The sequence below is a fragment of the Lontra canadensis genome, unplaced genomic scaffold (genome assembly GCF_010015895.1).
Source record: "Lontra canadensis isolate GAN:19392208 unplaced genomic scaffold, GSC_riverotter_1.0 scaffold69, whole genome shotgun sequence".
In the NCBI taxonomy this organism is placed as follows: Eukaryota; Metazoa; Chordata; class Mammalia; order Carnivora; family Mustelidae; genus Lontra; species Lontra canadensis.
The window spans coordinates 2,888,687-2,914,013 of NW_022631063.1; the positions used below are offsets into that span (position 1 = coordinate 2,888,687).

The 25,327-nt window shown below is 36.3% G+C and overlaps 1 protein-coding gene and 1 long non-coding RNA gene across 9 annotated transcripts in view; one reads left to right on the forward strand and one right to left on the reverse strand.

Annotated features, from left to right (window-relative positions):
- COBLL1 (cordon-bleu WH2 repeat protein like 1) overlaps window positions 1-25,327 on the reverse strand; it is a 164,465-nt gene that overhangs the window by 29,975 nt on the left and 109,163 nt on the right. For 6 of the 8 annotated variants that reach the window (XM_032880320.1, XM_032880317.1, XM_032880315.1 and 3 more), the window contains 5 exons: window positions 15,586-15,787; window positions 13,457-13,685; window positions 12,567-12,605; window positions 7,494-7,591; window positions 7,146-7,382 (listed from right to left, as the gene is read on the reverse strand). In XM_032880320.1, coding sequence (XP_032736211.1) covers window positions 7,146-7,382; window positions 7,494-7,591; window positions 12,567-12,605; window positions 13,457-13,685; window positions 15,586-15,787 — 805 coding nt within the window. The remainder of the gene's footprint in view (window positions 1-7,145; window positions 7,383-7,493; window positions 7,592-12,566; window positions 12,606-13,456; window positions 13,686-15,585; window positions 15,788-25,327) is intronic. The other 2 variants (XM_032880318.1, XM_032880316.1) reach the window with 1 other exon arrangement.
- Window positions 17,523-21,600, forward strand: LOC116880899. Its single transcript, XR_004385297.1, has 3 exons — window positions 17,523-17,608; window positions 21,043-21,045; window positions 21,571-21,600. It is a non-coding gene; the product is annotated as an uncharacterized LOC116880899 (long non-coding RNA).

Consider the following 25,327-nt stretch of genomic DNA (forward strand, 5'->3'; position numbering starts at 1 on the left):
GTGCTCCGTAAACATTGGTCATTAATTTTGCTCTTGTGATTAAGACTCTTTGAAAATGTGATTAAAACTACCAAGATTAAATATATTTATATATGTGGGAAAGCCTTAAAATGGGAAAGCAGATAATATTCTGTGATGCTGCACTGGTGCATTTCCCTACTGAATGAAACAAGTCATATTTTTGGAAATACAGACAGCTGTATCCCGTATATCAAACAAAAAATGCCATGGCAACCACTGTTCCTAGGCAATTGTAGAATTATGTGTGTGGTTTTCTTTCTATATGATAAATGTAAGTGGCGGGGAAAATCAAATGTTGTGTGATAACCTGGAGGAAAAAACCAAAAAGAGAGATTTCTTAAAGATTACAAATACATGCTCTTTTTACAACAACCTTAATGACTCTGCATAAAACATCTAGAATTAAAACTCATTAAGTGAAACAAAGACCAAATATATTCTTGCACATTTTATAAACATATGACAATCTATCATCTTACCTGCTTATAAACCATAATAAATATTAAAAGGTAACACTGAGTAAAAAATGAATAATGTCAAATATTTCTTAAAAACAATTAAATCAGCTGTTAAAAAATGAACACACTCTAAGTATTAAATTTCATTTGCATAATACTGGATGGCAAAGTATTTCCATTTCTCGCCATTTGAGTGTTTGTTTGCACCAGAATGCAAAATGAGACCAAATAAAAAGTTCAAGATATGGGCAGGCCTGGGTGGCTCAGTGAGTTAAAGCCTCTGCCTTGGGCTCAGGTCATGATCCCAGAATCCTGGGATTGAGCCCCGCATCGAGCTCTCTGCTCTGCAGGGAGCCCCCTTCCCTTCCTCTCTCTTTGCCTGCCTCTCTGCCTACTTGTAATCTCTGTCAAATAAATAAATAAATAATCTTAAAAAAAAAAAAAAAGTTCAAGATAATTCCTTATTGTGTTTCCAGCCAGAAGCCAATATCCTAAAGAAAATGGAGTTCCATTCTAGTAGCCCAGGAAAAGCTGCTTTACTGCTGTATACACACATAACTCCAAAGAGCCAAACCATACCAAATGTGCAAAAATAAAGAATTCTCCAAAAGCTTCTGTAGATTCTGTGGGTCAAAATTATCCCCAACTCGTGTCCAACTCTTTCTCCTCTTCTTCAAATGTAAAATCAGCCTTCATGAAAGGTTCCTTTGTTGGGGCACCTGGGTGACTCAGTGGGTTAAACCTCTGCCTTCAGCTCAGGTTATGATTTCAGGGTCCTGGGATCGAGCCCCGTATCGGGCTCTCTGCTCAGCGGGGAGCCTGCTTCCCCTTCTCTCTCTGCCTGCCTCTCTGCCTACTTGTGATCTCTCTCTATCAAATAAATAAAATTAAAAAAAAAAAAGAAAGGTTCATTTGTCAATAATCCTAGGACATCCTTTGGCCACAGATTTTATTAACTGTGTTCCTCGCAGAAACTTGGTCAGTGAACGTGGTACAGATACTGGATTTCTGAACTTAGTGTCAATCTCCGAATGCTAAGTGATTTTTGATGTAAGTCAATGTCATTGCATTTCTGACTTTTGTCATGTGTGAAATAAATGACAATCTACAGAAATAACTATATACACATAAATTTATTATAAATAACTGTATGCATTTATACAGTAATATAGGGAACATGGTTTAGGTAAACAACAGTAGGAGCCAGCCATTACAAATGTTGTTGCATAAATGGCATTTCAAATCTTTAGGCAGAATCATATTCACAAAAAGCTCAAAAAGATGGGAGGAAAACTACCAGAAAATTTCTAACTGGATAGTTGTCTTCTGCAAATAAATATTTCCATAGAGGACAGCATATTTACCCTTATAAGGAACAGGATACAAGGCTTGAAACGTAAAGGAGTATAAAGAGCACGATACAAGGCTTAACATGTAAAAGAGTAGAAAACTGTAGAAATTTAGGGACATGAAAAAACAATACAGTAGCAGTGACAGTAAACTACATGTTCTTCAAAATGTATTCCTTAGGGGGATCAAATAATTTTAGTTGCAAAACTGTCCCAAAACACAGGTTAGGATAAATCAGTTTACTGACTGGTATCTTTATTGACTCCTCGTTAGAAACTGCACAATCAGTTGCCAGAATTACCTCAGAAAATCAACAGCCTTTTATGTGAAGAGTTTCAGTTTAAGCTTTAAAATCACTATCCAATACTTTAATTTACCAGTATGGAGAAAAGCCTTATGAAATGAGACAAATCATTAAATACTGACAGCCAAAAAGCATAAAATAGGTGTGGTGAACAAAATTTTTGCAAGCTACCGGTAGACTGACTTATCCGTAAGCCTGTGTAAGGCAAACAGAATATCAATGACTATTTAAGAGAATACTAACATGAAGGGACAGTGCAAAATGAAGAAAACTGCATTAATTAGATATCACTTTGTCATACATTACTCTTATTTATCTAGCTCTGTTTTCTGATACTTCACACACAAGAGATAAGCATTTGCTATTTCTAATATATGAGACTGACGCGCTGCCTACTATGCTAAGGAGGCACCCTGCTATTTCTAATATAATGTAACTATTTCCAGTATTTTCTTTCTGCTTCATTAAACGATGCTTTGGGGGGGAAAAAAATGTAAAATCAGACTGTTGTAGGTCTGTTAAACAGCGCACCCTTGTGGTTTATTCTGACTCCTGAACAATAAAAATCTCTAGGATAATGTATCCAAAATTCTTCAGGGATTTGAAAATAATTTTTTTTCCAGATACTTTATCCCCCAGCCTGCCATTACTTTCGATCATCAGAAACAGGGCCTTTTAAAAGCTTCAAATTCAAAACTAAGTTGTTTAACATAAAATGTCTATAGTAATAATGATATATTAAAATTTTAAACATAAAACAAGCAATAAAGGGGCTCTTGGTTGGCTCAGTCAACTAACACTTGACTTCAGCTCAGGTCATGATCTCCAGATTATGAGATCCAGCCTCACATCAGGCTCCAAGGTGGGCATGGAACCTGCTTAAGATCTCTCTCTCCCGCTCCCTCTGTCCCCCCGCCACCTCAGGCTTGCGTGCACATGCTTGGGAGCGCTCTCTTTCTCTCTCAAAAAAAAAAAAAAAAAAAAAAAAAAAGATAAATATGTGAGGTGATGGATGTGTTAATTAACTAGATGGCAGAAATTCTTCACAATATATATGTATTTCAAATCACCACAATGTACACTTTAAATATTTTACAGTTTTCTCTCAATTATACCACGACAAAGCTGCAAAGAAAGAAACAGAGGTATAACTGCCCCCCCATTTTGATCGGTTTGTAGAGGGCCTTGAATGCATCAAACATACCTGCCAGTTATCAAAGTTTCTGCATTGGGAAGACAAGTTAAGTACTATTCTTATCCTTACTCTGCACCCTGGATTTCTCTAAGGCATGACTTCAGCAGAAGGAAAGAAAGGGACAAGGAAAGATAAGGGAGACTGAAGGGACGACCCGCCAACTGGATGCAAAAATAAAAAGAAAGCACAACCAACGCGATCCTGAGCTTTTAAATCTGGGAGAACAAAAATGAGCCTGATTTTTAGCATGCTAATTTCCAGGTAGTGATGAGGGAATAAGCAACCCCAACTTCAGTCTGCGGCTGGAATAAAACACTGGGATTGGAATTACAAAACTGACATCGGTTTCCCAGGGCTGTCGTAACAACTTAGCATGACCGAGTGGCTCAAAACAACAGAAAATTTATTCTTTCACAGTTCTGGAAGCCAGAAGTCTGAAATCAAGCTTTTGGCAAGGCCATAGCTCTCTGAAAATACGAGGGGAAAATCCTGCCTTGCCTCTTCCAGCTTCTGGCGGCTCCTCGAATCCCTTGGTATGGAGGCATGACTGCAATCTCTACCTGCATTATCACGTGACCTTCTCCTTTCTGTCGTTGTGCATGTGTCTCCCCACTTACAAGAACACCAGTCTTTGGGTCTGGGCCCAGCCTAAAGTCCGCAGTGATCTTACCTCTAGATCCTTGACTTGAACATACCTTCTGGAGGGACACTATTCAAACCACTACAGTTGAAAACTCAACAAAGAACATGTCTTCTCTGAAAGAGTAGAGTGAGTATAGGCTAAGACCATGGATTCAGTACCTCCAGATTTAGGAGACAAGTAAAGGAAGTGGAGGCAAGGGGAAAAAAGAGAGAGAGAGAGAGAGCTGAAATATAAAGAGAATCAGGACCAAGGAAGAGATAAAAACCAAGAAAAATCAAGACCAAGGGGGGTGATTTTGCATGTCAAATATAGTGAGAAACTTAAGGAAATAAGTGTTGAGATGCCTAGAAGGGCACGAGTTCACATGAGCATGCACACACCCCAAACCATGGCTTAATTGTTAAGAATTTTTATAATGAATAAATTTTAAAAAATGGTTTTTCAGCTTCTCTAGGGAGGAACAAGTTATTCTGGGTCCTACTTAACAATACATCAAAGAACTACCCAGATGTCCAGATCAAAAGAAAAAATAATTAGAAAATTGTATAAAGATGTCCAGTTTGCCAAAGGCAACATATAAAAAAAATAATAAGATTACTTAACATGGGAACATCAACTGGTCATAGAGCACAGGGTGAGAATCAAAAGAAAGGGCTTTTGGTGAGGCCACTGGAAGCACAGGCTAGAGTTTTAAGAAGCAGACTATTTCTCAGATAATGTAGGCCTCTTCAGGTCTAAACACAGAGGAAGTTTACCAAAACTGAATGCATGAGGTCATCTGGAATAAAGATTTGTGACCAGGAGCAAAGATTTATTTCTACATAAAGAAAAGACATAGGGCGCCTGGGTGGCTCAGTGGGTTAAAGCCTCTGCCTTCAGCTCAGGTCATGATCCCAGGGTCCTGGGATCGAGCCCCACATCAGACTCTCTGCACAGCGGGAAGCCTGCTTCTCCCCTCTCTGCCTGCCTCTCTGTCTACTTGTGATGTCTGTCTGTCAAATAAATAAATAAAAATCTTAAAAAAAAAAAAAAAGACAGACTTTGGTAATTAAAAAATAAGTTTTTATTTATTTCTTTAACAGAGAGACAGAGAGAGAGGGAATATAAGCAGGGGGAGAGGGAGAGGGGGAAGCAGGCTCCCCACTGAGCAGGGAGCCCGATGCAGGAGACTCGATCCCAGGACCCTGGGATCATGACCTGAGCTGAAGGCAGATGCTTAATGACTGAGCCACCCAGGTGCCCCGCTAATTAAAAATTTAAAACAATCCTGAAAGTGCTGCCTTTTAAATGACTTACTATGACGAAATGTAAAGGAGTTACAGCCACAAAATGAAGTCTTTGGGGACCCTGACTTGGCTTCTGCTTATCTCACTCAATTTCAATCTCTCCTTCTCATTCATGCCCAGACATGCCATAGTCTTCACATTCCCACCTCTTTGAACATGCTTCCTGTTGCCTCAGGTACTTCTACATAGATGTTAATACTGAACCCAAGGATCACCTCTTCTGTAACACTTCACCCAACTACCAAGCAGTTACTTTGAAAAACTTTGTAGCAAATAATTCTATCATCTGAAAAAATAACAAATCCTCCTGATTTTTAAGGTGAGATTTTATACCAGGACATTAGACAAGAAAATCTTAATAGAAATAAGAAGAGAGGGCGCCTGGGTGGCTCAGTGGGTTAAGCCTCTGCCTTCGGCTCAGGTCATGATCTCAGGGTCCTGGGATCGAATCCCGCATCGGGCTCTCTGCTCAGCAGGGAGCCTGCTTCCTCCCTCTCTCTGCCTGCCTCTCTGCCTACTTGTGATCTCTCTGTCAAAAAAATAAATACAATCTTAAAAAAAAGAAAGAAGAAGAAGACAACTTAGCAGATGATTAGTTATTTTCCAAATAACTACTGAGTTTAAGCTTTTTGTTGTTGTTGTGTTCATTTCTATCAGGGTTTTGTGTTGTGTGTGTGTTTTGAGGTTTTTTTTAAGATTTTATTTTTTGAGAGAGCGTGTGTGCAAGAGCAAGCAAATGAGAGAGACAGCAAAGAGTGCGGGCTGTGGGGGGGGTATAGAGGGGTTTAGGGCAGGCAGAGGGAGTGGACTCTGCTGAGCAAGGAACCTGACACAGGACTCAATCCTGAGACTCCAGGATCATGACCTGAGCTGAGCCACCCAGCTGCCTTGCTATTTACTTTCTAAAGGCATATATGATAGTTTATAAATTACAATTAAAAACTATATTAAAAATTTTTGAAGTTAAGAAAACACAGAAATGTTTATTGTTGGTTGGGAGGAGTTAGTTTACTTAAGCATTTAGTTTACTAAACTTCCAAGGGTAAATAAAACCCTTCAAGTAGATATAAGAAAACTTCTCAGTGTCTCAAATATCTCAAAATAAAATTTGCTCTCAAAGTTACTTGAATCATTTGTCTGATAATAAGCAACAAAATATAGTGTCTCATGTTTAATCACATTTACTTAAAACTTCATTTATAGTCCACATGAATAAAGCAAAGAATGTAGACACTACAGGCATAAAAAGTAGTTGGCAAATGAATTTCCACAAAACAGCACAATCCAGGAAAAGGTGGGAGTACAAAGAAGCAATAGTAAGCCAGTATGAGGAAAAGATGTACCCAGAACACTGCTTTGGGCATAAGAGTAGATAAAAGTAACTGCAATATAGTCTACATAAAAAGGCTTTTTTTTTTTTTTTTTTAAACTATGGAGTGTCTATGTACCAACAAGACACACGAATTTCCCTGTGAGCATCTCAGAGTCAGATCAAGAAGATACATCTAGTTAGAAACCCATGAATGCAACATAAAGATTTTGGTGCTATGAAAAAAAAAGTTCAAAATTGAGTATTTGCATTCCCAATACATGCATTAACCAAGACATCTGGTCAGGCTTTAGTAAGCCAAGACTTTAAGGTTTATGGGTGATTTATTTACTTGAAGATAAAAGCTACTTAAAATTGACACATTGATTCTTTACTGCATCACAGAACTACACATATGCAATCTCTTCCTAGTGCCAGTGTTATCAGCCACAAGTCATTCATCTTATCACATATTAGTGTCTGTTACTAATCTTATTAGCAGTCTATGTGTAAAAGGACAAGAGGAAAAATAGAATGGTCTCCTGCCCCATCCAAAAACACAAAATGCAATACACGTACCTTCTCTGTTTCGTCCATGCTCAAGGACTTCACTACACAAGAAGCTGGCCTCTCCTGGATGTGAGCAAGGTCCTGGGGGGCGCTCTGAGATCCCAGCATTGGAGGCAGAGGAGCCCGCCTCTTCTTGGGGGCATCCGACGGCAGTGTGCTTGAAATATATGGCTTGGATATGGTATTGGACCTTGTAAAAGTTGGGCGATGCTTACTTACTAGAGGAGTTGCAGGGGCACTCGCCGTCTAGTAAAGGATGAAAAGGCAAAACCTGTAGGTCATTTCAAGATAAAAAGCACAAGCAATTAAAAACAGACAAGAAGAATCTTACAAAATACTACATAAGAGAATACTTACCTGTTCCCGCTTTTTCCTACTGCGCTGAAAAAAGCTGAAAAACCCTTTATTTTCTTTTTCCTTCATAATGTCTAGGTTTTGTGATATTTGGCAGGATTCTAAAATAGAAGAAAAGCCTTTTAGTTTTGTACATGGGATTGTAGATTTGCCTCCAAGTTTTCCCTCAGTTACTTTCCCTTGAAAAATGTACATGATGAGAGCTACTAATCATGGTCTACAATGAACCATGCATTCTTCTAGGCATCTTATATCTTATTTAATTATCAAAGCAACAAAGAAATTTAGTATTATTTTTCCTATTTCACAGCACAGCAATCTGAAGGTTAAAGAAACAAAGATACTTGAGGCCAACCATCAAGCAATGACAGAGACAGGACATAAACTCAATTCTTTGTGACTCAGAGTCTGTTCTATCCATAATTACCAACACTTCAGAAGTAAAATGGGCATTTTGAATTAAATGAGATATGAAGCTCTCAACAGTTTGTTCCATTATTTTGAATTTTTTTCTCAGAGCTAAACAATTATGAAATATTTTATTCTCCAAAACATGATTCACTGTAATTACTTAGTACTTATTAAGTGTTTCCAAAACATTATTTCTTTAATATGATGGTTCTCAACTAAGGGGCAATCTTGCCCCATCTCCATCCTGGAGAACTATAAACAATGTTTGGGGACTATGAACAATGTCTGGGGACAATTTTGGTTATGACAACTAAGGGTTGGACAGGAGAATGTGCTACCAGCATCTACTGGGTAGAGACCAGTGACGATACCAAACACAATGCAATGTACGAGACAGCCCCCCAACAACAAGGGATCATCCAAGTCCAAATATCAATTGTGTCAAAATTAAGAAACCACATTTTAATCAGAATGGCAAATGTCAAACCTCACAAGTATATATTAACATTCCATTTTCCAAAAAGTATTTCCTAATGTCCACTGGAAAGGCCTACACAAACAATGACAGATCCAGTAGAACACTGGCCCAGATGGTCTCTAAATACCTTTGACCACTAAAAAGGGACCACAATCACATAAGAATGGTTGATTCTCTGTCATATCAAGGATTATCTTTACAATGAGTCTGGAATATCTAATTAAAGCAGAGAGAAAGAAATCAGAGTTCACTGGGTCATTTTAAAAGGGCACAGGAATCAATCTGATACGCTTTTTACTGGCCAAGATCAGGAGAGTTTGGGTATCATGGAACTACTCAATAAATTGAAGCATTTTGCATATGTTTAATTCCATGATTTGTAGTGATGCTGAAACAATAACTGATCCTTACTGTTTACCTCTAGGTACTGCTAAGGAAGAGTCTGTTATTTTAAGAACTGATAAAAAGGGACGCCTGGAAGGCTCAATCCATTAATCATCTGACTCTTGGTTTTGGCTCAGGTCATGATCTCAGGGTCCTGAGATCAAGCCCCAAATCAGGCTCCATACTCAGCAGGGAGCCCGCTTCAGATGATCTCCTCCCTCCCCCGTCTACATCTCCCTCACCCCATCCATATTCACTCCAAAATACATAAATAAAATCTAAAAAAAAAAAAAAAAAGATCCTCTTTATAAATAAATAAATACTGATGAAGGAAAAGAATCACACCTTTTTCCTGCCTCTTCTGAATGAATTCTACCTAGGTAGATAAGTAGCTGACTAGGGAAATTTGCTGTTTCTGAAATATCTCAATTAAAATTAAAGGAATATTTGCAGATTATGATTCTTTTCCAACTCCTAATCAAGATTTAAGCAATGATGGAGCACCTGGGTGGCTCAGTGGGTTAAGCCTTTGTCTTTGGCTCAGGTCATGATCTCAGGGTCCTGGGACTGAGCCGTGCTTCAGGATCTTGGCTCAGCAGGGAGCCTACTTCCCCCCCCACCCCTCTGCCTGCCTCTCTGCCTACTTTTGATCTCTCTGTCAAATAAATAAATAAAATCTTTCAAAAAAAAAAAAAGATTTAAGCAATGATTATTGACAGCTAACATGAAAAAAGATAACTTGTGGGGCGCATGGCTGGCTCAGTTGGTAGGGTATGCCACTCTTGATCCTGTAGTCATAAATCTGAGCCCCACACTGGGTACAGGGATTATGTACATACATACATAAATGTAACTTATCATTACATGACTGCTAATGGAAGTATATAATACTACCTATGAAGTATTCTTGCTGAAAATATCTCACCAAATCTGATCAAGTCTCTAGATTTAACAATCAATTTATAGGAAACAGAGACAATTAAGAAACATGTTAAATGGCACCACAGGATGCAATCCACACTCTGAATGTGGGAAATTCAGTAAGACAAAGGACCCAGTTTCTTCAACAAATGAATTGCAAATTTTAAGAGACAGAGAAAGAAAGAAACAAGGAGTGGGGAATATGTCAATTTTGAAGACATTTCTTCTAAAGAGCACATATGTGTTGATAACTCACAATATAATTTCAGTGATATTGGAAACAAAGTACAGCACTTAGAGGTAAATGTATGGCCTTAAATACATTTCAGGCTTAAGTATATACGCCTTTCGTAGGACTACATGTACAGTCTTTTTGTTTAAAAAAGTTTAAAAAATAAATTATGACAAAATAGGCACTACTCCAGGAAAGCAAAGATAGTCAATGCCAATAAATATATTAATGCAATATGCCTAATAACAAGTTAAAGGAGAATTATTTTACACAGATTAAAACTTCATAAATCTGATGCTTTAAATATTTAAATTATTATTAAATTTAAATATCTGAATAAGCAGTACGCATTCTGTGCAATGAGTTTACTGAAAATACTAACTAATGAACATGTGGATAGCACTTTATGGTTACAGAATTTTTTCACATGCCTAATTTATTTCCTGGAACAGTCAAAGAGGATTATCAGAAATTATCACAAGTTATCATTCTGTGTCCTTTTTCTAAGTTAGGGAGTGTAAAGAAATGTTAGCAGATAGTATTGTCTCATTACACATCTGAAGCTCTAGTGACCACAGAGTTTAAATAACTTGTACCAAGACACACAGGCATTAAATGGTAGAATTCAATATAATACCTACTCGTTGAGGATGTGTAATATCCTTGACTTTTTTTTTTTTTTTCTAGAAATGTTATTTCCTTTTAAGATAGAATCCTTCACTAACTGAATGTAGGTATTTCATATGGTTGGTATGGGGCAATAAATATAACCAAAGTGTTTCATATAGCTAATTTTGGTAAAGCAATTTCCAGGCACTCTGTCATCCTCCACACTAGTTAGTTAACCTAAGTCTTCACTTACAGATCTATGGCAGAGATCCCCACAAGTCAGAGTTTAACGCTAAGAAACACCAGGGCTTGAGCTTACTTAGAAAAACAACTCAAATTTATAGTTTCCTGTTTCCAGAAGAGAGGCTATAAGTAGCTACATACAAAAGCTCGAAGACTTCTGATAATATTAGACAAAATAAGGAGGCAGAGGCTTTTATAGCGTTTAGATTGATCTTGTAAACTCTGACACTGGAAAAGGAGCTTGCTTCATTTTCTTATTCCAATCTCTTGAGGTTCTAGTCACAACAATTAATACTCTGAATAAAGACCTACTTTCTAAGCTGGAAGGATTATTACAAACCAACACATTCAACACCTTCAAAATGAGCCCAATAAGATTATGGAATTTGCTTTGGGTTATGAATATAGAGAATGGCAAAGGTAGGAACAAAAGCCAAGTACAAGTACCAGGATGTTACTACTAGAAAAAAAGTACAGAGACCACGTTTCCCAATCTATTATTATAGAAGTGGAAAGTGAGATTCAGACAGATAAAAAGCTATTTGCCCTATCGGCTTGCTAAATGATTTTGACATCTAATGCAGTTTCAGAATTAAAACGTCTTCTTCTGATTATTAGCCAGTATATACTTTACAAACATAACAATTTTCAGCTCCTTTGATTAATCTAGTCTTCATGAATCAAGACACTAATAATAATCACACTATTACTTATATAGTCTTAATCCTTGGAATTGAGAGGTTTACTGTGCCTCAGAAAACTGGAAGTGGTAAAGAAAGATTCCAGTAACACATAATGTGTATAGTTTCTTCTTTCTTTCTTTCTTTCTTTCTTTTTCTTTTTTTTTTTTTTTTTTGTAGAGTGGCATTTATTATAGTAACTAATTATCTAAGCCTATCTGTTTTTAATGGAGAAAAAAGGCTTCCAGACTTTATTATTATCGGCTAATTTTTAATAAAGTTTTCTCCTATGAAAGTAATGCATTCTCATTATAAAGTTCTGTAATGTAAAGAAAAACAGGATGAAAAAAAATCATCCATAGCCCTCCCACCCAAAGGTAACCAGTATTAAAATTTTTTACGTACTTCCTTTCAGAAATTTTACATAAAACTTTTTTTACATACTATATTAAGCACACTTAAGTGGTTTAAAAGCTAATTTTAGTCTAAGCATTTTCCATGTTGTTATAAAATATTCACAATTTAATGCTGCAAAAAATTCCTATGATGAATATACCCTGATTACTCTGAATAACTGTTCAAAGTACATAACCTGAGATCCTTCTATGGTACCACCAGACTATCAGCAACTATACTTAAAGAACCCAGAAAAATAATTTTTTCTTCTCTGAGTCAAAAATATGTTTCTTGGATGCCTGCGTGGCTCAGTTGGTTAAGCATCTACCTTCGGCTCAAGTCATGATCCCAGGGTCCTGGGATCAAGCCCCATACCAGGGTCCCTGCTCTGCAGGGAGCCTGCTTCTCCCTCTCCCTGTGCTCTTCCTTTGCTCTTGCTCTCTCTTTCACAAATAAATAAATCCTTAAAAAAATATTCTTCACATTCTTAGGATGATAATTAATTTTTAATCAATTATTGAAATGTTATTATTGTATTAATTTCAGAAATCAAGGGGGAGGGCTTATAAATTATTTTTCAGGAAATAAAAGCCAATGGTTTTCTTACAGAATGTACACATTAGTAATATTAAGAAGACAGGTAAAATTAGAAGTTTATTTTCAATTTATCTAATAAAGTAGAGATTTCATGTTATAATTTTTTCTACTGATTCATGTCTTACCTTGTAAAGATGATTTATTGAAGGCAGTAACAGAAGTGGCTACAGAAGGAGGGGGTAAAAGAGGGTAAATTGACTGTAAAGATGATGTTTGTTCAAGTATAAAACATCACTGAGTTGAAATAGCAGTCTATGGATTATATAAATCCACAGTTTCAGGATAAAGTTTGAAGTGCTCAATGCACAGAGGATATAGGAAGAATTAATCCTTCACTAAACTTTTGTTTCTAATAAAACAAACAAACAAAAAAAACCTCATCACTTTACCAAGTACAGAGAAGCCGAGCTGAATAAACAAGCCAGCAGTTGTCTACTAGCATAGGGGCAAACACTATCTAAGATCTCCAAATTTAAATACATTCTATTAGTTCTATAGATTAATACCACGAGCTATTTTTCTTTTTTAAATTTTGGAGTCAGATTTATTTTACAAGCTAGTTGATTTTGGGTGAACCTAGAAAAAAATGTGTCAAGAAACTTAAAATTTTGAATGATAATTAAGACTCAGACAAAACCATGGTGAGTCTACAGTAATTCACATTTGATTAAAACAACAATGAATTGAAATGTAAGTCTTTATTTTCTGTTTAAATCTTACAGCCACAAAGAGTTCAGTTAAATCCTACCAAAAAAAAATATTTGCAGATTGATGGAAAAGTATAAAATGTGAATGACAACTAAGAAAGACAAGTTTTTATTCTAATTTCAAAAACTGAAATCAAGTTGAATTTTATTACATTTCATTTTCTCTTATTCTCAATGACACATATTGACTTCTATTGATAGGATCCATTAACTCACCATTATGAACTTCAGAAACCCTATACATAAACACGATACAGGCACTTATATGCACATCCTGTCAAATGAATAAAACAAAAAGTCTTACTTACCTCTGCTGACATCCATGGCATATAGTTCTCTTAGTCCCAGGTCATTAAGAGATTGTGTCAAGTCAAGGGGCTCCTGAGATTGATAATCTTTCAACAATAGCGTATGGAATGGATCAAACTCACATTTGCTGCATATAATGGGGACAAGTTCTTGCAGTGGTGCATGAGGGCTAACTCTCACTATTGTCTTCTGTGTTTTCTTAAAATTGATCACTACTCTCACAGTTTTCTGAAAAACAGATTAAAGCCATAGTTATTACCATAATTTATTTACTAAAACTTTCTACAATGACATTTACAATAAGAGATGATCTACAAAATACAGCCATACAATAAACAGTATTTTTCTATTTTGGTATAAAATTATTATTTTTCTTTCCTAAAGCATATTCTTAGAAATAATTTAAGTAATCTAGATTAAATCCATAATCCCTTTAAAGTATTAGATCTGAAATCTAAAAGGAAACATAAAAGCCTCATATCTGATACTATGAATATTTTCATTTGTTCCTTAAAATATTTATTATAAAAAATTATTATAAAATGAGCAGTGTCCATAATAATACAGAGATATACATGTTCTATTTTATATTTTAGTTGAGGAATATTTATCTAATGGTTTGTCTGTTGTCTCAATGAAAAAAGGAGTATTTTGCTTAAAATATAAAATTTTTGTGCTTCTATTAAAAGGAATATAAATGAGATATCCCACATAAAAAACTTAGCATAGTATCTGGCACATAGTAAACTATTAACAAATAAACATTAGCTATTGTGATTACCTATTGTCTCTATTATTTGACAATAATACTTTGGCTCATTTTGATATATTAGTAAAGACTATTAAGATATTCCTGATTCAGATATCTAGTACTAATTAGAATTATTGAGAAAATTTTAAACATATCATTTTAATGTAATTAAATTAACTCATATACAAAGTGGAACTTAGAAACATTTTACCATGCTAAGTGAAAACTACAGTTTACAGATCTTTAAAGTTTAACATGTATTAAATTAAAACACCAAGTATAATCCCACGCTGTAAAATAAATACTATTTCCACCTAGATATATAATGTATGTATCTAGATTGGTAATAGTCCAATATCCTAATTAATTCTTAATATCAGTATTTTGTAGAACACAAATGTGTTCCACACAGTTAAAAATTCTTAACTTTTTAATAAAAAGTTGCATAACAATATGAAGAAAATATGAGAATATATATATTCTAAAGTCATATGTAAATAAATTATTAATTTAATTTATTGGCCTTCATATATTTCCTGAAGTTAAAAAAGTTGACATTCCTAATGAAAAAATACTTCTTGAAACCCACAATATTCTACCTCTATAGCTTATAGAAACAGAACCATTTTATAAATAAAGAATTGCTATTAGAACAACTATGTGAAAAATTTTTGAGAAAAAAAATTTTTGCTTAAAATTCATATATTTACAGAAAACTGAGTCATTATATAGCTTGAATTAACAACTTGGAATAAAACCACCACTTTACCGAGTACAGAGAAGCCAAAAAATATTTTAATAAATTCTTAAGTAAATTTTCATTGAAAGATTCTAAAACCTTCCTCTAAATATAAAATACTTTTTGGAGTGCCTAAGTGGCTCAGTTGGTTAAGTGTATGACTCTTGATTCTGGCTAGGTCATAACTCAGGATCATAAGATCGAGCCCCACACAGGGCTCTGTGTTAGTGAGGGGTCTGCTTCTCTCCCTCTCCCTCTTCCCCTGCCCCAACTTGTGCACTCATGCTCTCTCTCCCTCTAATAAATAATAAATAAATCTTGGTGAAAAAAAAAAAAACTTTTTAAAAGAGTAATTTAAAATGCAGATCATTTATAATTGTCAGATTCTGATATGGTCCTATAGATCACTTTAAAGTGTCTAAAACCAAAAGTATTCCCAAAATTCTAGTTAACCCAAAGATTAATAACCAAATGAATCCTAAACAATGCGGCCAAGGCAAACAAGACAGCCATGTTCACAACAAATTTAACCAGGAAAGTCCATTTTTATTTGAAATAAATATGAGCTGCAGGTTATACCTGAAAAATCAATTCAGTATTTTTGCCAGAAGACATCAAAATCCTAGTGACATTCATACCTCTGGTATTATAGGCGTAGGTTTTTTCTTATCCAAAATTTTTGGCTTTAAAATGACTTTCTCCACCTCCAACATTCCTATTGGTGTGTTTGGCTTAAATTTAATGGGGTTATTTTCAGCTGACTGCAGATCAATTGTGTAACTGGATGGATTTAAGTGATACTGTGCACAGAGGAATATCAACAAGTCCATCATAGGTTTGCTGTAAAACAAAAGTAATATTGAATCGTAAAGTCCATAAAACAATTTCATTAAGTATTAAAGTTACTGTTCCTAGCATTTTTCTTAGGGCCTTTTTGTTTTCAGCGGATAAAACAAGGCTATAAAATAGTATGTGTGAAAGCAACTTAAAAATCTAGCTACAAGTTTGTTTGTTTTTTTTTTCCCCCACTGCAAAAGGAGATATATATATGGTAGCCTGGGCCCTGGACTACAAGTGTCTTCCTAACTACAAGATTTTTAAGTGAACAAAATTATAATACATAAAAAGTCCTGATTGGTACTTTTGATTGGTACTCAAGACAGCTTGAGTACCTGATTGGTACTCAAGACAGCTTGGATCTTAGTGTTAGTTTAACAATTATATTTTTTATCTGCCAAGTTGTCATCTTATTATTATAAATTTTAAGAGAATCCTTCCCTTACCCAAGAGCACTTAGTTCAGCAAATGCTCTCCTTTACAATATTTTGAATACCAGCAGTCTTTGACTTATAAACTGGTAATATTTCAAAGATCGCATAAAAATGAAGCATTAACAACCAGCACCCCCTTGGGGCACCTGGCTGGCTCAGTTGGTAGAGCATGTGACTCTTGATCTGTGTCATGAGATCAAGCACTGCTCTGGGTGGGGGTGTGGGGGGAAAAGAATGAATGAACAAACTACCACCACTCTTTGAGCTTTAGAAAGCACAGTGAGTATCTATAGGAGGAAGCTCACAAAAGTATAGTATAGATTTCTTAATTCATTCGAATGACATTTAATATTTTCTACAGCCCTGGAGACACAATACAAGTGATATGCCCTCATAGATCTAAACAAGTAGATGGACTAGGCCAAGTGTCAGCAAACTACAATCTGCAGGTCAAAGTGGGCCCATGGCCTATTTTTTATAAATAAAGCTTTATTGTAATACAACCATGCTCATTTGTTTCCATAATATCTAGGGCCGCTTCTGTTAAAATGGCAGATTTGAGTAGAAATGATGGAAACTGAACGGTCCACAAAGCCTAACTTATTTACTATCTGGTTCTTGACAATAAAACATTATGGGCACTTGCGCTGTAACAACTAAAAAGTAACCAAGTAAATGTATAATCTCAGCTCATGATTAAGTGTTAAATTTCATTCACATCCACAAAAGAACAATACGGTCTCCGAGTCCTTCTTAATTGTCAGCCCTTAAGGAAAGACCACTAAAAATATCTTCTGTAGTATGTGCTTTCCTCGAATGTCTGGTGATCTTAAGCTGTTAGTTCATATTTAAGAGTGAGGCACTAAAACACTCTGTGAAAGTCCTATTTTCGTGAATGAAGGTATAAGTTGATGGGCTGCATTTACGGCAATCAAGTATTTTTCCATGGGGAAATATAAATGTTGGTAAAAAATTCTCCAGTTTCTTAACTACATAATATGAACCTAGCTCCTGGCTTTCAGGAACTTGACAGGGAAATGAGGTTAGGAATCATCACTGAGTCTGACATTTTTAATTTAGTACATTTGTTTTCATATGCACCTCATCCTGGCTCTATTAAGGGGAGTTCCCTCATCTGTAGCCTGTCTGGTTCAGCTTTTCTACAGAAGCAGTCTCCTCCTGGAAGAGGGCTAGTTGTCTGACATTGTGTGGTCTTGGGATTAAACAACACCTTATATGGATTCTCAAACCATCCCGTGTTCACCCACCTACCTTACCCTCGCCTTCTGTGACTGTTGCCCATCCCTTCACATCTCTTCTCCTCTCCCACCTACAAGTAGCACCCCATTATACATATATCAAGAAAAATAATAAAAACCTAAGCCCCTCAGTAAAAATATATATATGTAAATAAAATATAAATATATAAATATATATATATATATATATATATATATGTTTCAGTCCTCAAAATAAGTTTCCTATGCCTTTATTAGATGTTCCCACAATAATAACTTAGGAGTTTTATATCCTCTGGAGCCACTTGGTACGCTTATACATAAATTTGTCTATGATCACCCAAATGTTGACAATGAGTAGTAGATATTAAATTTCATCCACAGGAAGACTAGCATAATGGTTTTATTCAAGTTAGTTTTTTGGTAACGTAATAGTCTATGAGAGCAATTTGATGCTACATAAAAATTCTTGACTTGGACATGGTACCTCCTTTCTCTGATAGTAAATAAAGTTTAAAGGGATTAGGTAATGTCTAGGTAAATACAATGTAATTATAAATACACTAAAGCTGGAAGAGGAGAGAACTTTCACTGACAACCAAAATGGAGAGCTGTCTACTACTGTCTATGAATAAGCGGTGTTATGTTCAGATTGGATTTCTCTCTCCACATATAAATGTGCCAAGTAATAAATGTAAAAACACTAAAGCTTATACTTTAAACATTTGACCTCTTAAATGTGCATTCTGTAGAATCTCTGCCAGAAATACACAAAAGTTAACAAAATAAAAAGTTATTAATGCTACCATTTTTATCCCCCTATGTACAAAAATATAACCATTTAAGGAAAAAGATATTTTCCATTTTTAAAAGGTAAGCATTTAACACTCTCTACACACTTATTTAGCCTTTTTGATATGCCTTAATGAGTATTGTTTTTTATCTGTGACATTAGTTTTCTAAATTTTTTTAAAGATTTTATTTATTTATTTGACAGACAGAGATCATAAGTAGGCAGAGAAGCAGGCAGAGAGAGAGGAAGAAGCAGGCTCCCTGCTGAGCAGAGAGCCCGATGCGGGGCTCGATCCCAGGACCCTGAGATCATGACCTGAGCCAAAGGCAGAGGCTTTAACACACTGAGCCACCCAGGCACCCCTTGTTTTCTAATTTAATAAAAGAAGTGCATAATGGGCCAAAAATATTACAATAATGGCCTATTCCCTCAGTCAATTTGGTCATCTATAATCTTTGCACACTGTATCAGACTTCATGGCAAAAAGGCTGCAGGCTGACTGGACCTACATCATGCCTTTTGAATTCCACACTGCCTAAATATTTTCTTATAACAATGTCTCTTCAAAAGGCAACTAAAAAAAAAAAAAGGCAACTAAAAGGGCACCTGGGTGGCTTAGTCAGTTAAGTGTCTGCTTTAGGCTCAGGTCATGATCCTGGGGTCCTGGCACCGAGCCCCACATGGCACTCCCTGCTCAGCATAAAGTCTGCTTCTCCCTCTCCCCCTGCCTCTCCTCCTGCTCATGTGTGCTCTTTCTTTCTCTCTCTCAAAACAAATAAAAATCTTTAAAAAATAAAAAATAAAAATCATAGAACTTCCTAATGACTTTATTCTTTCATTCTATAATTCTGCTTAATTCTTTGTTCAATAATTCCAGAAGCCAATTTTGTCTTGAAAATATTCCTATTTCCAGACAGACAAATGCAACAGACCAGAAAGTTCTATAACAGACACAAATGCAGATGAGAATTTAATACTACATATGATAATGGCATTCCAAATTTCTGGGGAAAGATCTGAGTCTTCAGCAAATGGTATGGAAAACTGACTCGGCATCTGACAAATAAAACTTATATCTCCATCTTATGCTTTATACTAAAGTAAATGCCAAGTAGACAAGATATATAAAATGGGGATATGACTCTGAGTGGGGGGAGCAGAATAGAAATCCATCTCTATGTAGTTTATTATGTTCTAGAGCAGTGCTGCCCAATTGGAAATTTTCCATATTTGATACAGTGGCCACTTACCATATGTGGCTATTAGGCACTTGAAAAATACTAACATAGTGGACTAACAAACTAAACATTTCATGTAAATTCAATTTAAATAACCATAGGTAGTGAGTATTGGCACTGTATTGGCCAGAGGAATTCTGGTACATTGGTTCTTAAAGTGTGACTCATGGACAGCAACACCGGAATCTCTAGGACCTTCTTGAAATACAAATTCTCAAGCCCCAGTGCAGATCACTGAATCAGAAACTCTGGGGGTGGGGCCCAGCAATATGTGCTTTGACCAGCACTCCAGCCAATTCTTACGAACATGCTACAGTTTCCCAACCTGTGATCAAAGGAGGATAAAGAAACAAGTAAAATATATAGTACGTCAGATATGATAAATGTTGTGATGAAAAATAAGATATAAGGGAGGTTAAGAACTGTTCTAAGTGGAAAAAAAAAAAAAGACACTAGAACAGAGACCTGAATGGAATGAGTTATCTGGGCAAAGAACATTCCAGGCAGAGTTGACAAGTTACAAAGGACCTGAGGCAGTCGTGGGTTCTACATGTTTAAGGAAAAACAGAAAGCAGACTGCTGGGGGGGAAGTGGTAGTCTGAAACCAGAACGGCTTGGGATTTTACCAAGTGAGAAAGAAAACCAGTGGAGTTCTGAGGAGTGATGGGGTCTACTGTACATCTAAAAGGATTATATGCTGATTGTTTTCATTTTTTACTTTGACTTGAGAAAAAGTATGTTTTATTTTTAAAGTAAAACTAAAAAGCAAATGTGAATAATAGGGGTGATACATGATTTAAGAAGCCACTATCCTACATGAAAAAATGCTCAACATGACTCGGCATCAGGGAAATACAAATCAAAACCACAATGAGGTACCACCTCATACCAGTTCGAATTACCAAGTCAGGAAATGACAGATGTTGGCAAGGATGCAGAGGATGCAGAGAAAGGGGATCCCTCTGATATTGTTGGTGGGAATGCAAGCTGGTGCAGTCACTCTGGAAAACAGTGTGGAGGTTCCTCAAAAAGTTGAAAATAGAGCTGCCCTGTGACCCAGCAATCGCACTACTGAGTATTTACCCTAAAGATGCAAATGTAGTGATCCGAAGGGGCACGTGCACCCGAATGTTTATAGCAGCAATGTCCACAATAGCCAAACTATGGAAAGAGCCCAGACGTCCATCAACAGATGAACGGATAAAGATGTGGTAAAAATATACACAAGGGAATATTACGCAGCCCTCCTAAAATGAAATCATGCCATTTGCAACAACACAAATGGAACTAGAGGGTATTAGGCTAAGCATAAAAAGTCAATCAGAGAAAGACAATTATCATATGATCTCACTCATATGTGTAATTTAAAAAACAAAACAGATGATCAAAGGGTAAGACAGGAAAAAAATAAGACAAGATGAAATCGGAGAGGGAGACAAATCATAAGAGACTCTCAATCATAGAAAACAAACTGAGGGTTGCTGGAGTGGAAGAAATAAAGGGATGGGATCACTGGGTGATGGACATTAAGGAGAGCATGTAATGTAGTAAGCAGTGGGTGTTATATAAGAGAGAAATCACAGACCTGTACCTCTGAAACCAATAATATGTTTATTTTTTAAAAAGCCACTGTGTTATTTATTCATTCATTTTTTCATTTATTTTGGGTGTGTGTGTGTGTGTCTTCAAAGGTAATTTTCTTTTGTTGTTGTTGTTGTATTCAGAATAGTTTGGGGGAAAAGTTACAAAGGTATTGCAAAAATTTAGGGGGAGATAAGGACTTAGTCAGATTTCAGATTATTTCGTGAAGTGCTGATACAATTAAAGCCAATGCCAGAAGAAAAGAGCGAGAAGATATGAGAAACAGAAAGAGGAACTAAGCAGTAGGAAGAGGCCAGGACGGCTGAACATCAGAGTGTGGGAAGGCTGCTGAAAGGACCCAACAGGAGGCCTAAAGTGCTTAATTAAATGATTTGCTATGTGATACACTCACTCACCTTTTCCTGGTGACCCACATACCATCACTAAGGTCCTGGTAGCTTCAGGGCGAGGTGTTAAATCAAGAAAAGAAAGGAAATTTCAGGGGTGCCTGGGTGGCTCAGTGGGTTAAGCCTCTGCTTTCAGCTCAGGTCATGATCACAGGGTCCTGGGATCGAGCCCCACATCGGGCTCTCTGCTCAGCGGGGCACCTGCTTTCCCCCCACCCCCCGCCTCTCTGCCTGCTTGTGATCTCTATCAAATAAATAAATAGTCATTTTTTTTAAAAAAAGGAAATTTCAAAAGGAAGAGACTAAAAAGAAAGAATCCAAAAATAAGACATAAAGTCAGAGCCAGGACTTCAGTTTGGCTCAGTTAAATGCCTGCCTTCGGTTCATGTCGTGATCCCAGGATCCTGGGACGGAGCCCCTCGTTGGACTCTTTGCTCAGGGGGAGTCCCCTCCCTCTGCCTGCCGCTCCCCCTGCTTGTGCTGTCAAATAAATAAATAAAATCTTTAAAAACAAAACAAAACAAAAAACAACAACAAAAACGCCAGAGCCAGAGGAGGCTCTAAGAACCTTAACCTTCAGGAATTTTCAATAATAATATAATTTAATAAAGGGGAGTGAACTTTCCACAAGATCTAGAACGGGGTTAAGGCCAATCTTATCTAGACTTGAGGGAATAGAGTGGCCTCAAGATGTTACCTGAGTTCCATTTATACCTAGATATGAACTCTGCTTGCAGGACCAGCTCTTAGCAGTGTATATTCCCAGGACCTGATACAATGTCTGTACTAGTGAGGTCAGTATCACTGAATGAGGTTATTATAGAAACCAGTGATTATTTCTCTCTTAATCTGGTATCTCAAACACACAGCAGACAATATACAACAGTGTATGTATGTATACAAACACACACACATACACACACATACACATATATATAACTCAATATATATGAGTTATCTGCATGGTATTGGATGTATGAAAAAGCAAAGTCACTGAAAAGAGATTCATATGCTTTAAAAACACACATAGGCATGAAAGCTGTTTTTTCTTAATTTACAAACTGAACTAGTAGCCTTGTATCTAAAGTCAAGACATCTTTACAGAGGTGAGATATAAGCATTAAGTTGGGTTAGACCTTTTCCAAAAATAACCTCAGACCAGTTCAAATGCTTCAAATAGTTCATTGAAGCCTCAGAATTTGGCACTAGAAGCACAGAAGAGAGGATCCTGACCTAGCTGACTTTGAGAGTGGGAACTGTCTTAACTCTCTCATGAAGGAGCCCCAGCACTATAAAAGTAGGACATAACCTTTAAGCAGGCTCCGCATGCCACGGGGCTGCATTGGGGATTTGCAAGTCACAAACTGCACCACAGAAAACAAAATCATCTCTTGCGTATAGTTGAGAATTTCCCCCCCTGGAAGCCAAATTACTTCCAGCAAAAACAACAATTCTGTTCTGAGGAGAACTATCCCAAGTTGATGTACCAAACAGCAGTTGGCTAACAGGTTCCACCCCAGGATCACCCCAGGAAGGATGCTTATGTTCCTGCTTGCTAAAGTGGGAGCACATGCCAACAGGCCACCCAAAACTTGAGCCAAATTATTAAAAGTAGGAAAGGATTGGCTGAATTTGGTCATCACTTCCTCAATCCAATAAGAAATAGTATTTTCCTCCTCCATATAACCCCATCACTTTGAACTATAGTTTATTCTGTTATTTAAGAGACTACTATGCATTATTATTTTCAGATTTCTCTTGTGAAATAATTTCCTGGAGGGCAGATACTTTTTTAAGACCCTCTAAAATCTCTTTTCTCTTCTTTGAAATGGAGAAATCCCTATGAAATTTTCTACTCCCTTTAGAAGTAAATGACAATCCCTCATATGAATTTCATATCTATTACCTCATTTGAGCTCACAACCACCACAAAAGCTACTCCCACTTCATGAATTAAAAAAATTGAGCTTAGAGAAGTTACATGACCAGATAATGAAGAACATATATACAATTAAGGTGCAGTCAAAATTAGAATTTCCTGAGTCCTGACAGAGCTACATTTTAGCCTAATAATACTGTAAGTCAGCATTCAGGATAGGGTACATGGTTTGTAAGAGGCTAACTGCCATTTGCTGCAGTTTTACTTCAAAGAATGATGACATCACTAAATCACCCCCTAAATCCTTGCGTGACTCTTTCTGCATTCATGACACCTATTAGGGGTAAACTTGTCCTAGATGTGTTACCTGCTAGATAAGACCTCCATTTTTGTATTTCTAAAGATCCAACTGGGTATCAAAAATGAAGGTCATGGTTCACCAAAGAGCTCACAGATCAGCAAGAAGTCTAATAACTGTCTCAGTGAATTTCCAACCCTTGGAAGTGTTTAAACAAAGCCACTTACCAATAGGGTGGCTATGTAATTTATCATCCAATCTGGGACACCTGAGAGTGAAAGGGGGGCACTATTAGCAAATAATCTGGGATAACAGGTATAAACAAGGACTGTCACAGGAAAATGAGGATGCATAATGATAAGGACTTACTATGAATAGATAGATTTCAAGTACCTGATAGGGGCTGAATTCTATGAATAAGATTCTTCCTTATTACGACTCTTTAAATCTTAGTATCCAGTAAAGCATTATACCATTTTCACTGAATCCTCAAAACTGAGTTGAGTTGAATTAGTTCTCGCTGCCCCTTCCAAATGTATACCAACAACCCAATCAGACTTACCAATGATAGTGTGGGAAGTTTTAGAACACTGCCTGCCGGGATGACACTTGTCATATGCTAACCAACCTAGTTCAGTAGTGAGTTCACAAATGAACTAATGTTCTCTAACTATTCCTATGTGCATGAAATGAAGGGGATCAGGTACATAAAACAAATAAACCTAATCTCAAAATTGAGAATGCTTACTGAATTATGCTATAGGAAACACTTTGAAGAAAGTAACAGTTTTAAGATTTGAAGACAATAATATACATCAGTACTAAACTGACAAAATACATATTTCTTAAAGTAAAAAAAAAAATTGAAGCTCACCACTTTAGGCTAAATCTACTTGGTCATGTATCTTAGATGTTACATTCACAGCTAGTCATAAATAATTACCTTCGCAATAACTGTGATTTAATAACATACCTATTAAACGCACATACACACCCCTTATTTTAAAAAAAGAGTACTATAAATATATCTCACAGCAATTGGGACAATTCAAATACAGACAAAGGATAAGATAAATTGTACTGACACAAAAGTTAGAAATCATTAACTGAAAAAGGGACAAGTTAAGAAGATGGCATGTGCAACATGATATCGGTTAAAAAGAAAAGTGACTATATAGGTATGTGTGTACACACACATTTGGGTGTGTCTGCGCATGTGTGTATGAATGAAAGATTATATACCATAAAGTTAATAGTTGTAATCTGCCTGTTTAAAAATGACATAGTATTTTAAATTTTTTTAGCTTATCCGCATCTTCCTATTTTATATAGTGTCCAAGTGTTGCATTTGTAATTATAAAAAATTAAAAAAGAAAATTAACAAGGATCATTGTTATAAGGCAGGGATGCCAGGAAAGGAGAAAAGGGTAGTCCACCTAGGAATGACACTCAGAGGACATTTGTGAGTATTCTGTCACATTTTCCCACTAACCAGGAGTGCAATCAGCCTGCAGAGGCTTATGTGCTCCCTGGCTCAGGGCTGTGGAAGGCTGTACTGGAGCCCAGTTAACAGGATTCTTCAGTCTCTCCAATAAAAACTCAAGCAGCTCTGGTATACTGAAATACTTTAGCAGTTACAATTCCAACTGTTATTTTAAGCAGTGACAACTGAATC